At 46.0% G+C, this 18635-nt stretch overlaps 2 protein-coding genes across 2 annotated transcripts in view; one reads left to right on the top strand and one right to left on the bottom strand.

Moving 5' to 3' along the window:
* LOC134984802 (oocyte zinc finger protein XlCOF7.1-like) overlaps positions 1 to 16853 on the top strand; it is a 32755-nt gene extending 15902 nt beyond the window's left edge. The window contains exons 4-5 of the mRNA XM_063950284.1: positions 981 to 1191; positions 14672 to 16853. Coding sequence (XP_063806354.1) covers positions 981 to 1191; positions 14672 to 15882 — 1422 coding nt within the window. The 3' untranslated portion in view covers positions 15883 to 16853. The remainder of the gene's footprint in view (positions 1 to 980; positions 1192 to 14671) is intronic.
* LOC134984804 (gastrula zinc finger protein XlCGF26.1-like) overlaps positions 1 to 18635 on the bottom strand; it is a 139917-nt gene that overhangs the window by 87279 nt on the left and 34003 nt on the right. The window lies entirely within an intron of this gene.

Raw genomic sequence — 18635 nt, 5'->3', positions numbered from 1 at the left:
CCAGGGAAAGTGTCTGGGTGATGACTGGAGAGGTGACTGCTGGGAATGGGACATTATACAGTAACACCAGGGGACGTGTCTGGGTGATGACTGGAGAGGTGACTGCTGGGAATGGGACATTATACAGTAACACCAGGGGAAGTGTCCGGGTGATGACTGGAGAGGTGACTGCTGGGAACTGGCTATATACAGAAAAACCGGAGGCTGTGTCTGGGTGATGACTGGAGAGGTGACTGCCGGGAATGGGGCATTGTACAGTTACACCAGGGGACGTGTCTGGGTGAAGACTGGATAAGTGAATGCTGGGAATGGGGCATTATAAAGTAACACCAGGGGATGTGTCTGGGTGATGACTGGAGAGGTGACTGCTGGGAATGGGACATTATACAGTAACACTGGGGGATGTGTCTGGGTGGTGACTGGAGAGGTGACTGCTGGGAATGGGACATTATACAGTATCATCGGGGGGCGTGTCTGGGTGATGACTGGAGAGGTGACTGCTGGGAATGGGACATTATACAGTAACATCAGGGGGTGTGTCTGGGTGATGACTGGAGAGGTGACTGCTGGGAATGGGGCATTATACAGTAACACCAGGGGACGTGTCTGGGTGAAGACTGGAGAGGTGACTGCTGGGAATGGGACATTATACAGTAACACTGGGGGATGTGTCTGGGTGATGACTGGAGAGGTGACTGCTTGGAATGAGACATTATACAGTAACACCGGGGGACGTGTCTGGGTAAGGACTGGAGAGGTGACTGCTGGGAATGGGACATTATACAGTAACACTAGGGGATGTGTCTGGGTGAAGACTGGAGAGGTGACTGCTGGGAATGGGACATTATACAGTATCACCGGGGGAAGTGTCTGGGTGATGACTGGAGAAGTGACTACTGAGAATGGGACATTATATTTGTATTGTTTAATCTATTACTGAAATCAACAATTTTACAATATTTTATTAATGGTTTACATAGGGTGAAGCACAATTAAATAATATTAAAGTCAAAGATACAGAGGGAGAAGAAGAGACGTATGTGACTGATATAAAGGCAGAAGATATAGAGGGAGAAGAAGAGACGTATGTGACTGATATAAAGGCAGAAGATATAGAGGGAGAAGAAGAGACGTATGTGTGGAGTGATCAGCAGTGTAAGGACGAGGAGATCCCTACAGTTATCAGCACAGGCGAGTAGTAAACAATTATTACAGAAAAGAGTCACATATTCTCCTTTCTCAGTCACTACAGCAATCTCTTATCCTACACCCTCCTCTGTCAGTAGAAACTAGGGAACTGTATTTGCATAGTAGGGGAGTCAGGAGCCATCAGCCCCTATTATACTCCTGCTCTCCCCCTCACATCATGTCACTGTGTGTTACCAGCCCAGAGATCTGACCAGTCTCCTCCCCACACTCTCTGGTGTATCTCATACATCAGGAACCATCAGCCCCTATTATACTCCTGCTCTCCTCCTCACATCATGTCACTGTGTGTTACCAGCCCAGAGATCTGACCAGTCTCCTCCCCACACTGTCTGGTGTATCTCATACAATCAGGAGACATCAGCCCCTATTATACGCCTGCTCTCCCCCTCACATCATGTCACTGTGTGTTACCAGCCCAGAGATCTGACCAGTCTCCTCCCCACACTCTCTGGTGTATCTCATACATCAGGAGCCATCAGCCCCTATTATACTCCTGCTCTCCCCCTCACATCATGTCACTGTGTGTTACCAGCCCAGAGATCTGACCAGTCTCCTCCCCACACTGTCTGGTGTATCTCATACAATCAGGAGACATCAGCCCCTATTATACGCCTGCTCTCCCCCTCACATCATGTCACTGTGTGTTACGAGCCCAGAGATCTGACCAGTCTCCTCCCCACACTGTCTGGTGTATCTCATACATCAGGAGCCATCAGCCCCTATTATACTCCTGATCTCCTCCTCACATCATGTCACTGTGTGTTACCAGCCCAGAGATCTGACCAGTCTCCTCTCCACACTCTCTGGTGTATCTCATACAATCAGGAGACATCAGCCCCTATTATACTCCTGCTCTCCCCCTCACATCATGTCACTGTGTGTTACCAGCCCAGAGATCTGACCAGTCTCCTCCCCACACTCTCTGGTGTATCTTATACATCAGGAGACATCAGCCCCTATTATACTCCTGCTCTCCCCCTCACATCATGTCACTGTGTGTTACCAGCCCAGAGATCTGACCAGTCTCCTCTCCACACTCTCTGGTGTATCTCATACAATCAGGAGACATCAGCCCCTATTATACGCCTGCTCTCCTCCTCATATCTTGTTACTGTGTGTCACCAGAAGCCATACTGTGTGCTAGCAGTACCTCCACCTATGGTATTACATGCTCTGAGAGTGTCCCTGTTAGCACACACCAGTCTATATATAAACCACTTATTTCTGGCATGGTGCGGCTGCTTGTTAGGGCACACACAGGCTCGGGGTTCCTCATGCCACGTGATACAAAGCTTAGGAAATATATGGCTCAGGCCCTGTCATGTATCCACATGCTCCTGTAACAGCCGGCCTCGGGGAATTGGCTAATGAGCGGCTCCTGTTACTGAGTTGGCAGCATCTGAGTCTTGCTTCCGTCGCCTTAGGTATATAATACATTTATTGAGCTTGTGTATGGGAACCAGCATTGAGGATCCTGCACCTTCCCTGCTGATTACCTGTCCCCTGGCACTTGGATGACAGCCTTCTCTGGCTTCTGATCCATGGCCTTAAGGGCACACCAATGATTCGTAATGGAAGTATCTTCAGGAGCGTTCACGTCTAAGGAGGAGGACAGGGCCTCTTGCAAAATTCTGGTGCCTTCAGCATCCATTAATATATAATCCTGCAATCTCCACGGTGGTAAAGGAGGAGTAGTGGGAAAAGGCGACCAGGACCCTATCAGAGGGGTGTGATCAGACCATGAAATTACTGTCGGTAGAATAATTCAAGCGACCAGGTTCTGGGACACAATGTGATAAATATGGAGACTGACACAGGACATTTCATAAAGGATAAGCATTTATTTCTCTAAGTTACAACAATGAGAACCTGCAAATAACAAGTTATACTCGGTTACAGTAATAGCAAGAACAAATTATCACACACACCTGGATGTCTAATTCTCCAAGACTTCATCATAGAGGTCATATTCAGCTAATAAAGGGAGCATGAGGAAGCTGAGGAACGTGCGGCATTAATGGTCTGTTCATCAGTAGTGGAGGATCTATCAAGATGAGGACAGGAGCAAGAGTAACATCTCCCATAAGGAGAAGTGCAATTTCTTGTAGCTTCTGAAAAAAAAATATTTAAGAAATCGGGGCTGTCTGGCATGAGGGGCATAGAGAGAAGTGAGGGTGACATATTTATAATGGATTTTCCCAACTAGAATCCAATATCTACCATTGCAATCCACCCACTTGCTGTCCAGGTGAAAGGGGCAGGATCTATTAGAAAGGATGGCTACACCACAGGAGATAGAGCATGCTGGGTAGTTATTGGTAAACTGAGGGGGAGAGTGCAATGGAACATGTGATTCCTGAATGGCTACCACCGCGGCCTTCTGGTCAGCGAAATATTTTATTGCAAGACGTCTCTTACGGGGAGAATTGAGACCTTTTATATTAAGACTTAAAAATGTCCCCGTGATAGAGAGAGATCAGATCATGGTATGAAACATCTAGGATCAGCTGTGCAAAGTCCAGTAGAGTCTGTAGGGCGTGTGCATACTTCAAACTATCAAATAACATAAGAAATAAAATAGGGAACAAATATGGGAGACAAACAGAAATAGTGTCCATAAAGAAGCTAGAGGTTCCGTCACTAGGGTTCCGTGACAGAAAGGTAGAAAAAGGTGGCGGTCGGACCTAAAAGGGAAACCCACTGACTACCCCAAGTAGCCATACGAGAGTGCAAAATCCAGTCATCATAGTAACAATTGTACAATGAAATATCAAATCTCAATGTAACAAATGTATCCAAAGGAGGTAAAGGCTAAGAACATGGCCTGATATCCAATGTAGGTCCTACCAACACAGTTATAAGGGCAACAGGATGTTACATGAATCAGTCATGCTTTACCTGAACACCCAAACATTCTAGAAAGGTATTATGAAATGTAACAGTGGAAAGAATGTCAGACCATATAGCAATTTAATAGCACAGAAATAAAGAGTAAAAAAATATATGTTTTAAACTAATAACAGGAGCAAATAAATTTGGCCCAAACATAGATCCATGCCCAGTAACTTAGTCCCAGTTGGTACATGTTACAGTAGGAAACAAACTCTGAGTGTCTGCAAAAGTCTTACTATTTTAGCATATTACTTCGAGACGGAAGACAACTCCTCCGGGATTGGTTTAGGTTAAGTGTCATGAAGGACTGTCAACAGTAGTGTCCCACTTTTTCAGAATAGCAGGAGAAATATCCGGAAATATCTGCAGATTATCCAGGAACTCAGCTGTGCCTGAGGAAGACAAAGCAGTCCGTAAAATGCGTTCTTTATATGAAATAAGTGGACCCTAAGCAGAGTGTCCCTCGGTGCTTGGTTAGGGGCCTGTTTGGACTTTGGGAGTCTATGGATCCTATCAATAAGAAGGTCCGCGGCAGAAGCCTGTGGAGGAAGTTTCTGAAAAGAAGACCGTGGCATTATCATAAAACTCAGCATTTGTAACAGAATCCGGAACGCCCATTATTCTGATATTATTTCTCCGAGACCTGTCTTCTAAATCAATTACTTTATCACAAATAGAGCCCATGTCTTCCTGAAGGGTGTCATGTGCTGAAATCAGATCTTTGTGAGACACAACAATCTCTTTCATCTTAGTCTGTACAGGTGCCAATTTCACTGATATCAGACCTCAAAGCTTGAATATTAGAGTTAGGTTCTGAGGTTAGTTCAGTCCTTAAACGTGGATAACATAGAATGTATAGAGCGTAAAGTAACAGAACCATCTAGAGTATCTTAAGACGTCTTCAGCCATTACAGCTGTGCTGTGCATCTGACAAGAAGAAGCAGATGATGTTGTAGTGGTCTCAGAAGGATCACTTGAATTCGAGGTACCAAATAGATGGACAAGCGGGGCCAATTTGGTACCTTTTAACCTTTTTTGGAGGCATGGTAAGCTGACTACAAAGAGACTGACCTCTCAGAGATAGGAAAATACAAACGATCTATAAATAAAAGGAGCAGTAGTACGCTGTCAGGAGGTTACATCAAGATGACTCAGTTCAAAATGCCATTCTTAGTCAGGATGACGGGGGTATCCGAGCCAAAGTTTCACGTAAACATGATGTAATGCAACTGAAATAACACAGTAATGAGCGAGAAATTCCACTAGAGGTCAGCGTGATCACAGACGTGAAGTACTCAGCACAGAGAGACACAAATGGCAAAATATATTCAGTGGATAAATCCACAAAGTAATATACTGTGAGGTTGTAATCAGAGTGTAATGAGCTGTACTCAGACGATACTTGATACTGGGCTCTGCATGTAGACTGAGAGGAAGTAGATGATAGTGGTACCATATAAATAGAAGGTAGTTTCACCTCCAGGCAAATGCTTCAATTTAGTGTAATGACCCGGTCCAGCCGCCAGGACACTTATTTAGCAGCTTATATCAATTTTACACCTTATTGAAGGCAGAAGGCAAAGCATGCGATGGCCGGGCACCAGGATCCAAAATGGCAGTCATCTCACTTCCCAATATCACCGCCGGGCTCCGGTGACTGTGGGCAGCCCGTTCTGTTCCCATCAGTAGCGGGAGGTGCGCACTCGTGTGATCGGGAGAGCAAGTGCTCCCGCCTGAGCCAAAAGTGTCTGCAAGTCAGGTGGCCGGAGCGTGCAGGAAAGACTGGGCGCACTTGGTCCCAGAATACAGCCGTGGCTTCAGCAGCGTCAGTAGGCTGCGGCAGTGAACGGTGAGCGGAGCGAGCAGCTTTAGGGCAGTAGGAGTGGGGGACTTAATAGATTGGGGTTTTTTATTCATTCAAAAGTTTTTATTGAGAATTTTTCATATACAGTACAGAAAAGGGAAACAAACTACAAACCCTCCCCAGCAACTGAGATACAATACAATAGTAACACTGCATTTGGTAGTCTCAAGAAAATCATACAGATGAATAAGATACACAAATAAATAACTGTGTGAAATATCCTTGTATCACGTGTGGTCCTTGTGTTCAGACACATACTGAAGTGCATGAGTAAAGTCAACGAATCATAATCATACCAACTGACATTTTAGTTAAGCAACACCATGCGACCAACAGCATTTTAGTCAGAGACACATCTACCGGTGCTTATACGGTGAGTTCAATCACCTCTCCCAGATGCAATAGTATTTTGTTTCAGCATGTCTACTCATATATACATACTTTTCGTGTTTGACAACCTCGTTAGTAAGAGAGATCCAGGCCGCGGTACAAGGGCCGCTAGTGGACATCCACAGTCTGGCTACACAGACCTTGGCCAGCATACAGGGTTGGCAATATACCGTTGAATGTTTTTATCAAGAGCATCGTCATCGAAAGCCGCTAGCAAACCTATAGCAGGTGTGCAAGCGTCTGAGGGTATCACGGTGGAAATCAGAACGCAAATAATCTCAACCCAAAATAAATGAACCACAGGGCAGGACCATAAAAGGTGCCAGAACGTGCCCTCCAACAAGTTCCATTTAGGGCACCTAGAATCCCCCCTACCCCCCAGCCGAAGCAGACGTATAGGTGTAATGTATACTCTGTGCAGTATGAATCATTGAATCTGCTGAAATCTCGCTGAAGTGGATGAGGTGCGAGGGCCAGTCAGGGCAGCGTCCCATGCATCCTGAGAATGGGGCCCCAGGTCCGCCTCCCATTGTGAACGAAGGCGTGGCATGTCAGTCACATGGTGTGAAGCGAGCAGGCTAGAGTATATCTGGGACGTAAGGTGGGAACCATCCAGGGATAGTAGCATTAGCCTAACAGGGGACTGTTGTAGCTGGATCGAGTTGTCAGGGAATTGGGCGGAGCAGGCATGCCGCAACTGTAGATAGCGATAAAAATAAGTATAGGGAATCGGATAATCCGATTGTAGTTGTGAGAATGATTTAAACACATTCCCAGAGTATAACTGCCCAATAGCATTAGTGATGAGCAGGTTCGGTTTCTCGGAAACCGGAGCCCCACGAACTTCACCTTTTTTACACGGGTCCGAGGCAGGTTCGAACCTTCCCGCCTTGCTCGGCTAACCCGAGCGCGCCCGAACGTCATCATCCCGCTGTCAGACTCTCGCGAGATTCGGGATCTATATAAGCAGCCGCGCGTCGCCGCCATTTTCACTCGTGCATTGGAGATGATAGGGAGAGGACGTGGCTGGTGTCCTCTCCGTTTATTGTAGAAGACAGTTGATTGGTTGTTTATTGCTTAATTGTGGGGAGGATTGGGGAGCAGCTGTTAGGAGTACAGTGCAGAGTTTTGCTGATAAGTGACCACCAGTTTTTATCCGTTCTCTGCCTGAAAAAAACGCTCCATACCATATCTGTGCTCAGTGTGCTGCATGATATATCTGTGCTGAGTGCTCACACTGCTTAATTGTGGGGACTGGGGAGCAGCTATAGCAGGAGTATAGTGCAGAGTTTTGCTGACAGTGACCACCAGTATACGTTGTCTGCCTGAAAAACACTCCATATCTGTGCTCACAGTGTGCTGCTTTATTGTGGGGACTGGGGACCACCAGTATAATTAATATTATATAGTAGGAGTACAGTGCAGAGTGCACTGCTGTACCTACCTCTGTGTCGTCACTTGTCATCGATTAAGTATACTATCCATCTACATTATATACCTGTGGTGCATTTTAGTTGTGCGCAGTATATATAGTAGTAGGCCATTGCTATATATACTGGCATATAATTCCACACATTAAAATATGGAGAACAAAAATGTGGATGTTAAAATAGGGAAAGATCAAGATCCACTTCCACCTCGTGCTGAAGCTGCTGCCACTAGTCATGGCCGAGACGATGAAATGCCATCAACGTCGTCTGCCAAGGCCGATTCCCAATGTCATAGTAGAGAGCATGTAAAATCAAAAAAACAAAAGTTCAGTAAAATGACCCAAAAATCAAAATTGAAAGCGTCTGAGGAGAAGCGTAAACTTGCCAATATGCCATTTACGACACGGAGTGGCAAGGAACGGCTGAGGCCCTGGCTTATGTTCATGGCTAGTGGTTCAGCTTCACATGAGGATGGAAGCACTCATCCTCTCACTAGAAAACTGCAATGCCACTCCTAGATGGGCCAGGTGTTTGTGTCGGCCACTTGTCGCTTAGCTTAGTCACACAGCGACCTTGGTGCGCCTCTTTTTTTCTTTGCTTATGTTAGTCACACAGCGACCTTGGTGCGCCTCTTTTTTTCTTTGCTTATGTTCATGGCTAGTGGTTCAGCTTCACATGAGGATGGAAGCACTCATTCTCTCATTAGAAAACTGCAATGCCACTCCTAGATGGGCCAGGTGTTTGTGTCGGCCACTTGTCGCTTAGCTTAGTCACACAGCGACCTTGGTGCGCCTCTTTTTTTCTTTGCATCATGTGCTGTTTGGGGACAATTTTTTTGAAGGGCCATCCTGCCTGACACTGCAGTGCCACTCCTAGATGGGCCAGATATTTGTGTCGGCCACTTGGGTCGCTTAGCTTAGTCACACAGCTACCTCATTGCGCCTCTTTATTTCTTTGCATCATGTGCTGTTTGGGGACTATTTTTTTGAAGGGCCATCCTGCCTGACACTGCAGTGCCACTCCTAGATGGGCCAGGTTGTTTGTGTCGGCCACTTGTGTCGCTTAGCTTAGCCACCCAGCGACCTCGGTGCAAATTTTAGGATTAAAAATAATATTGTGAGGTGTTCAGAATAGACTGGAAATGAGTGGAAATTATGGTTATTGAGGTTAATAATACTACGGGATCAAAATTACCCCCAAATTCTATGATTTAAGCCGTTTTTTAGGGTTTTTTGAAAAAAACACCCGAATCCAAAACACACCCGAATCCGACAAAAAAATTTCGGTGAGGTTTTGCCAAAACGCGTCCGAATCCAAAACACGGCCGCGAAACCGAACCCAAAACCAAAACCCGAAAAATTTCCGGTGCACATCACTAAATAGCATAGATACCCCATCTGCCCCTAAGACCCCTCAGTTCCTTAAACCCAATGGTACCATCTAATGGGGCATCTGGGTCCCAGCCCTCACTCAAAAGCAGAATCCCAGCTTGCTTCCAAATCATCACAGCCTGCTTAAATATATCGGTAAGCCAATTAACTTGTTCTTACCAGACAGCAAGCAGTGCAGTGGAGTGAGTCCAGGAACCAAAGCAGATACCACCAGAGAGGGAAGATCCAACCCGGCCTCGTCCCTAAGCCAGTCATAAATATGTGTCAGTTGTGTGGCCCAATAATAAAATCTAAAACATGGCACTGCCATACCCCCAGAGTCTCTGTCCCGAGTTAGGGTGTCTAGTTTGATTCGCACTCTCTTGTTAGACCATATTTATGAAGGAGAGGAAACTGTCCATGCGCTTAAATACCGCTTGAGGGATATAAATCGGGGAATGCTGTAATATATATAACAACTTAGGTTGTGCCGTCATTTTAATTAGATTAATTCTCCCGGTGACAGTCAGCGGGAGCCTGCCCCATACCGCTATCCGAGACTTCAAGTAATCCAATTGGGGTTGTACGTTAAGAGTTACATACCGAGATGGGTCGTTAGATATCCATATTCCCAAGTAGTTAAAGACTTCCACCCAATGGAGTGGGAGGGAACTGGAGTCTCCGGACACTGACCCCTGAGCGGCCCCAGTTTATCAGAAGACCTGAATACATACCAAAGTCATTAATTATAGTAAGGATTATAGGCATGGTGATGGGATAGTTGGAAACAAAGAGCAATATGTCATCTGCATACAAAGCTATCTTGTCCTCTCTTGGACCAATTTTAAAACCGGATATGGTCGCAGCGTCTAATGAGACACGCCAACGGCTCCACCACCAGTGCGAATAGAATAGGGGAAAGGGGGGGGATAGGGGGCAGCCCTGCCTAGTCCCCATCTGCAACGGGAACGAGGAGGAGATAAAGCCGTTAACCGATACCCTAGCTTTAGGGTTTGAGTACATCAATTTACCCATTTAATAAAACCAGGACCTATCCCAAATTTCTCCATGGTCCCCCAAAGGAACTTCCACTCCACCGAGTCAAACGCTTTAACAGCATCCAATGAAACTATAATCGAGGAGTGGTCGTCCCCACGGGCGACCTGCAGATGAGTAAACAATCTCCTGAGATTAATCAGAGTAGATTTCCCAGGCATGAACCCAGTCTGATCACCATGAATCAGCTGAGCAATAACTGAGTTAAGTCTAATCGCTAGTATTTTAGCTAGGATTTTGACATCGGTAGGCAGCAGGGATATGGGCCTATACGACTCCATTCTAGTGGGGTCCTTATCAGGCTTCAACAGAACAATAATCAGTGCCTCAGATATAGACTCTCCCTGAACATCCCTTCATAGAGAGCCAGCAATCTAGGCGCGCAAAATTCCCCGTGCTTCTTATAGAATTCTACAGGTATGCCGTCCAGCCCCGGCGCTTTACCGCCAGGGAAGAACTTTATGGCCCTCTCCAGCTCAGCCAGAGAAATCGGGGAATCAAGAAAATCGCGTGCATCAGGGGTCAGTGTCAGCAGAGATGGTCCTCATCCGTGCATGTCAACCTAGTGCTATATAAATGATTATAGTAGTCAAGAAATTGATTGGCTATGTCACGGGTTTGGTCATACACAGTGCCGTCACGGCCTACTAGACGAACCACAGTATTAGACGGTTGCTCAGTACGCGCCAATCTGGCCAGAAAAGCGCCGTAAGTTTTTCCAGGGACGGATCTATGGTGTTTTTATAGTCCCCCAGGCTAATGACTGGAGCATCAGGGAATATAGCAAGAAATTCTGCCGTTTTTTTAAGGACTTCCGGGGAATACGGGGGTGGTATATAAAGTGCTATCAGCACAAGAGATACGGAGTGAATCTGGCACTTCATAAAAACTGATCTACCCCAGGGGTCAATTTGCACCTGCTCTATCGTGAACGGAATATGTTTCCTGACCAAGATGGAGACCCCTCGAGAAGAGGAGGTATTGGTTGAGTGGTAAGTCCAACCCACCCACGGTTTTTTTAAAGACAGAACTCTAGCCCCAACTAGGTGGGTCTCCATCAGACAAATGATGTCCGCCCCAAATTGCTTGAGCTGTCTAAGGACCAGCATCCTTTTAACCTTGTCATTGAGGCCTTGTACATTCCAGGAGAGAAATTTAATTAAATTAGTTGTCATAGTACCATAGTGTGTCGTAGAACCGAGACTCCGCCAGCCCACACATCATCCAGCATGTAACACATTGCACTCCCAATATCACAGAAATACACATTTCCCACATACCACAATGCAGTTGAAGAAGAAAAAAAAACACATCTCAACAGTTGTAAAAACAGTCCTGGTACCTACTCCCCCAGTTACCACCCCAAACCTTTACTCCTAAATCCCACACCCTCCTCCCTGTATACCACCCCAAACATTGGCATACTTGGATCCCTACAACAAAAACTAGCCCCTCTCCCCCCTTCTACCGAAAAAAAAACGTATCAAAATTCTAAATACCCAATGGCAAACTGGCGGGCAAAAAATACAGTGGCGACTAGACATGTCTCAGCGCCCTCCATACATTTAAGGCATCCCCCCACAGGGAAAACTGCAAGAACATTCTATATAACATAACATTGTGGCATGAAGCATAAACTCTAAAAGGCCCCAAACCCCGAGATTCCCCTAAGTGGAACCTATTCAATGCCTAACTGACTAAGTCAGACCCCCCGACTACCCCTACCCAGCTACCAGCCAGCAAGGGAACACACTGTAGAGCCCACCCAGAGCCCATGAACTTAGTAGTTACACAAAGTGGAAATAGGTGGCCGACTTTCGATATATTCCCCCTAGCACCTCTACAAATAGCAAAAAATTAGGTCTAAATGTAAAAGAGAGCGTCCACAGCAGAAGGTTAGCCGCGCGTCCTTAATCCTCAGCCATAGCCCGTCTCGCTGGCCTGGCAGTGTCCAGCCACACAGAGGCCTCCCGAGGAGTGGAAAAGAATTTCGCCTCCATCCACCACAATTCTCAACTTAGAAGGGAATAGCATGGCATAAGATATGTTCAGCTCACGAAGACGTCTCTTAACGGGTAAATTGGGCCCTACTCTTTTGGACTTCCACCGCAAAATCAGGCAATACGGATACGCGGGAGCCATTCCACAACAGCGGGCTCTTAGTACAATTCAGTCGCAAAACATCTCTGTCGCAGTAATTAAGGAGCTTAGCTATCAAGGTACGAGGAGGCGCCCCAGGTGGAGGAGGATGGAAGGGGACTCTATGAGCTCTTTCCACTGTGAAAAAGGGCGAGAAGGATTCCATTCCGTAACTGTCAGTGAGCCATTTTTCCACAAATTTCTCAGGAGACTGTCCCTCCTCACGTTCCGGGAGACCTACGAATCGCACATTACATCTCCTCAAACGCCCCTCCATATCCAGCAGTTTGTGTTGTACACCCGTTAATTGGGCAATAATGGTAGTGACCTTGGCCCCCAGCGGCTTCACTGAGTCCTCAAGGGTGGACGTACGGGCCTCCACCTCACCCACACGTTCCCGGACCCTCTGAAGGTCATGATGTATAATAGACAGGTCAGATTGAACCTGACCAATTTTATACGCCAGCCTAGCCTCGCTAGCTGCCACAGCCTCCAGGACCTTCTGTAGAGCAGCATCAGGAGAAGCATCCAAGGCGGCCGAGCCACGCAGAGATTTAGGCGGAGGAGAGGAGTCACGGTCAGGGGTCACCTCTTTACAGGTAGGATTAGACGACCGGGAGTATTTCTTCAGCTTAGCAGCAGCTGATTGCTGCGGTTTCACCATTTTGCTGTAGTACAAGGAGAGGTGCTCAGGCAGAGGACAATAGTATAGAATAAAATAGCAGAGATACTGTGCAGGGTATAAATCAGACCAAGCATCGGTCATAGAAAAGCAAATGCCCACACTTCCAAGACACACAGACACTGTAGAGGTAAAATGGCGGCATTTCCCACCTCTGTATGTCTCACATTGCAATCACTGTAGAGCATGGGGATCACAAGCATCCAGGGGTCCCAGCAGATATAAACAGTAGAGCAGTTCACATATCAGCAGGGAGTTACTGGGGCTAGAGCAGGCAGTAATAGGGCTCAGGCAGATGTATTCTTCCCTCTCTCAGCAGGCGCTCATCTCCCCCCGCAGGGTGGGTGTATGTGTGGCAATGGCGTCAGGGCTGGGGCTCAGGAGAACAGGAACAGCAGGGCACAAGCGTATAGCAGACCTTACCCCGCTGATCCGCTGTCTCCACCGTCTTCTGCACCCGGCGCTGTCCTGTGCATGAGCCACAGCTTCAGCTCCAGCCTCTCCCATCTTTGATGGCGCGGCGTCTTCCCGCGCGCCAATCCCCGCAGTACTCTCTGGGTCCTCACTAGCATGGCAGCCGCAGTATACAGTCCGGAGCAGGATCAGCGGGGTCAGCGCAAGTTCCCCCACACCACAGATGCCGCACAGGGCACAGCAGGGACACCAGGATATGGAATCAGGATAGTTGGTATGGAGAGCGCTGATCAAAGGCTGCTTACTCCATGTCTGTAAAGCCACGCCCCCCTAATAGATTGGGTCTTAGTCCCAGCGGCGGCTGAGAGCTATCAGGTAGGGTAGATAAGAGGCCACTTAGTGAGGAGAGCTCCAGAAAACACATCTGGATGGACCTCTCCCCTCTTATTATTTTATATACTCACAGGGGTGACAGGTGTGGTACATCCCTGCAAAGGCAGATCCAATCTCTTTCTCATCAGACTCTGCTGTCTTCCCTGCACTCTCACTCAGATGTTCACTGCTGCCAGTAGCACACGTATGAGAAGCAGAAGTATGGCGGCAGCTGTATAGATCCTGATATATAATTCTCTGTATCATACTTACCATACACACATCATCCTTATTACTATTAAGACAATAGAGGTAAGACACTGATGATGGGGTGTAAGAGTGTATTATAACCTAGCAGATGATGATGATTGCCAGGTATTATATGGTGTATTGCATGTAAAGTACCTTGTTCCACACCTACTCTGCTGTAGCAATATACCTTATATAAGGACGAGTAACAAATGTACAGGCTTACCAGCATATTGGCACACACATAAAGGAATGGTACCTTACCAATGCTTCCAGGAGTAACGTTAGGAGACATTTCTCTGATCCATTAGCTCATATGACTGATGTTATTGTTCATCTAGAATCTCCAATTCATACGATATGTTTCCCATCCATTGTTTTACATTGGTGCTGACATAGGACTTGGCGAGTGACTACATCTCCATTTATACTTCATGGTTAGTTACCAGTACAAGAGAGAGATATATCTATGTTAAAAATGATGTTTTATGATACACACACATTTACATTAAGTGTCCCAGAGAGTCATCTTCTCCTATTGTTTACAAGATTAATATTGTTACAGAAAATGTCACATTTCCATAATGTATTTTATTTCCAGCAGATGGACACACAAGCAGGAATATCTCAGAAGGACATCTAATGTTATCCCCGGATTGTGACATAAAAGATAATGACAGTAGACAGGATTCTCCAGGAGATAACCCCATTACCCCAATTATACATCCAGCTCTATCAGCTGATCCCCCTGATCCTGGGAAATGTTCTCCTGATCACTCTGATATTGGTGCATCTGTTACAGCTCTGACAGTAGATACAGTGTTTCCCTGTTCTATAGATGCCAAATGTTTTACACAGAACACAAAGCCTATTAACCCACACACAGGTAAGGCAGGTGAAATACCACTGATATGTTCTGAGTGTGGGAAATGTTTTACACTGAAATCACATCTTGTTGTACATCAGCGAAGTCACACAGGTGAGAAACCATTTCCATGTTCTGAGTGTGGGAAATGTTTTACACTGAAATCACAACTTGTTGCACATCAGCGTAGTCACACAGGCGAGAAGTCATTTCCGTGTTCTGAGTGTGGGAAATGTTTTGCACACAACTCATATCTTGTTACACATCAAAGAAGTCACACAGGTGAAAGGCCATTTTCTTGCTCTGAGTGTGGGAAATGTTGTTTATTTGAATCACGTCTTGTTATACATCAGCGAAGTCACACAGGTGAGAAGCCATTTTCTTGCTCTGAGTGTGGGAAATGTTTTGCACACAAATCAGCTCTAGTTAGACACAACAGAAGTCACACAGGTGAGAAGCCATTTTCTTGTTCTGAGTGTGGGAAATGTTTTACACAAAAATCACATTTTGTTACACATCAGCATCGTCACACAGGTGAGAAGCCATTTTCTTGCTCTGAGTGTGGGAAATGTTTTACATCTAAATCACAACTTGTTACACATCAGCTATGTCACACAGATGAGAAGCCGTTTTCTTGCTCTGATTGTGGGAAATATTTTACACGGAAATCACAACTTATTACACATCAGAGAAGTCACACAGGTGAGAATCCATTTCCATGTTCTGAGTGTGGGAAATGTTTTACCCAGAAATCAAGTCTTGTTACACATCAGAGAAGTCACACAGGTGAGAAGCCATTTTCCTGTTCTGAGTGTGGGAAATGTTTTGCACGGAAATCAGTTCTTATTAAACATCAGCGAAGTCACACAGGTGAGAAGCCATTTCCATGTTCTGAGAAATCAGCTCTTATTGCACACAATAGACATCACTCAGGTGAGGAACCATTTTAATCTTCTGCAGTATACTCATCACAGCCATGCGTTCTTCAAGGTTTTTATCCTATCTTCTATGCTTTTTGCAATATACATGTTACCGCAGTGTGAAATAATCAGATGTCATGCCCTCATCTACTGCTATGCAGATGACCTGTCTTTTGCTCCGGGTACTGAGAACCCAGTACCATTCCTAAATGGTTGTCTAGCTGAGCTCCAGGTGTGGGTGATGCCAGTTGGCTGTGACTCAGTCCTGGTGAAACAGGTTCTTATGATAGATGCTCACCAACAAAGGGCAGGGCTACAACTCAGCTTTGCAAACCAACCAGACTTACGCTTGGGGGTTCAGAGTTACAAAATGCTGATCCTGTGCGGAATCTTGGTGTACTGGATGGTGGAGTGACACTTAGACATCAGGTATCTGCCACAATCAGATCCTTATGTGAGGAACATAGCCAGACTCCAGCACTTATTTCCCTCAGAAGATCTACCTACAGTAATACATGCACTTGTATCATCACGCATAGAGTACTGCAATGTCCTCTACCTGGGTCTCCCAGCAAAATAATTGCACCGTTTGTAGCTTGTACAGAATGCAGCAGCCAGGCTGTTACCTAACCAGCTCGTTCCTGCCACATAACACCCATTCTCTGCTCCCTTCACCGGCTGCCTGTAAGATGGGGACTCTATTACATAATCTTACTGACTCTCCCAGCCCTACATGACCAGGGACCATGGTACCAGAAGCAGCTTCTGCCTCCTTACTGCCCTGCTTGCTTCCATCTGCAGATGGACTATTACCAGCAGTGCCAAAAATCCCCAAGAAGTTCTGAGATGCCAGGGATGAGACAGGGTTGTGGTACTAGTGCTGTAGCGGGGGCTGCTGGAGGCACTGTCTTTGGGTAATATTGTCCCCAAGCAGTGCTAAGGTGTCAGAGGGGGAGACAGGGCAGTGACAGTATTGGGGGAGACAGGGAGGTGGCAGTAGTGGGAGAGGACAGGGCGGGTGGCAGTAGTAGGGGGAGACAGGGTGGGTGGCGGTAGTGAAGGAGACAGGGTGGGTGGCAGTATTGAGGGGAGAAAGGGCGGATGGCCGCAGTGCAGTACCAGGGGATGCTGGAGGCAGTAAAGAGGTGAATGGGTCCCGCACAGAGTCAGTTAATAATTAGACCTAATTATGATTATGTTTCCTTATTTCTAATGAATCCCTTGTGTGTGTTACTGTTATTTGCTGTGTCAGCCTTTATGTGTGTTCTGTATAATAATCCTAAAAGTAGTGCTGCTACCGATCTCATCATTTGTAGTAACTTGGAAAAGATGAGATATGAGGTGCACTCTGGAAGCTTATAGGGGTTAATCAGAAATGATCGCAGATGTGACATCACGCAGCCTCCCGGAAAATGGTCCCGGCCCGTCCGCGTTCACCCCTCAGGGATGCGGCCACAATGAGTGTCTGCGCGGCCGCTGCACATGTGCATTTTGTCACCACCAGTAAACTGCTCCGGGCCGCTATTGTGGCTGGGTCTGAATGACGCCCATAGGGTTTTGGCTCTCCTGATATGAATCTGTTTTACTTACCTGCAATACTATAATGTAACTTGAATTGTTTTTGTGCTTTAAAGGATATTTTATCCATGTTGTGCAGAGCAAAGTATTTTTTAAGTTTAAAATATAGAGAAAAATCTGTGTATTAAAGATATGAAATAAAGTTGTTTAAAAACAAAAGATTTCCGTTGAGTCTTTTTATGTGTCTGTGTATTATCTTATTTCCAGATAATTGTCGCTATGGTGACAGAAACAATTTCCTGTTAATGTGTCACTTGTATTGTTACTTTTGTGTCCAGCGGGCGGGCTCGGAAATGTTATCCTTTTCCTCGCAGCCCCAGTTGCTGGAGAAAATGAAGGAGGAGCTGTTGACAGGTCACGTTCCGCTTGAGTTGACCATTTTCTCACCAGCAGGTCTTTCCACCTCTACAGACTTGTGTCCGGAAAGAGAGATACAACGTAGGCTTTAAACCTAGGATCGAGCACAGTGGCCAAAATGTAGTGCTCTGATTTCAACAGATTGACCACCCTTGAATCCTGGCAAAGCGAATGAAGGGCTCCATCCACAAGTATTTCCAGGTAAGACGTTAAGTCTGAGGGACTATGCACAGGCCCAAATGATAATTGTTTTATGATCCTTCTATGTATGAACCAACCGATAGAGGGAATAATCCAAAAGTGTTAATACCAAAGATTAGCTAATCTGGTTGGAGGTGCACCATTAAGCAAAATGTAATGACTGGTTAGGGGGTGTAATACCAATCAATCGAGGAGATACGCCAGGATCAGATGAAAAAGCATATATGGTTTATTTTGCATCTAGGCCCAGATGGGTGTCAGCAGAGCACGCAGGCTCAGTGAGACAATTTGCGTTACAGTTTTTACAGCTTATATAGTATACAATACACATAACATCAGAAATGGCTTACGTGACCGGGAACACAGTTCGTCTTTATTACAGTCATCCAAATACAATACTTATTCATAATTATGGGCCAGGAATGACCCCGGGCAGTCACTTAGGGGCCACGAGTTAGTAATAAAGCACTATACACCACTCTCAGCCCCCTAATGACGCAAAGTGGCCCTTATCAGTAGATACATACACATAAAGCACAATTAACAAAAAGCAGGTGCAGAGAAAAACAACACTTATACATGGTTCAGAATATATGTTTTCTGCACCTAGGAATATATTGATACATCAAGCTTTTAACCCTATACGC

This window comes from Pseudophryne corroboree, assembly GCF_028390025.1.
Source record: "Pseudophryne corroboree isolate aPseCor3 chromosome 3 unlocalized genomic scaffold, aPseCor3.hap2 SUPER_3_unloc_81, whole genome shotgun sequence".
In the NCBI taxonomy this organism is placed as follows: Eukaryota; Metazoa; Chordata; class Amphibia; order Anura; family Myobatrachidae; genus Pseudophryne; species Pseudophryne corroboree.
This window is presented reverse-complemented; position numbering and strand designations above follow the sequence as displayed.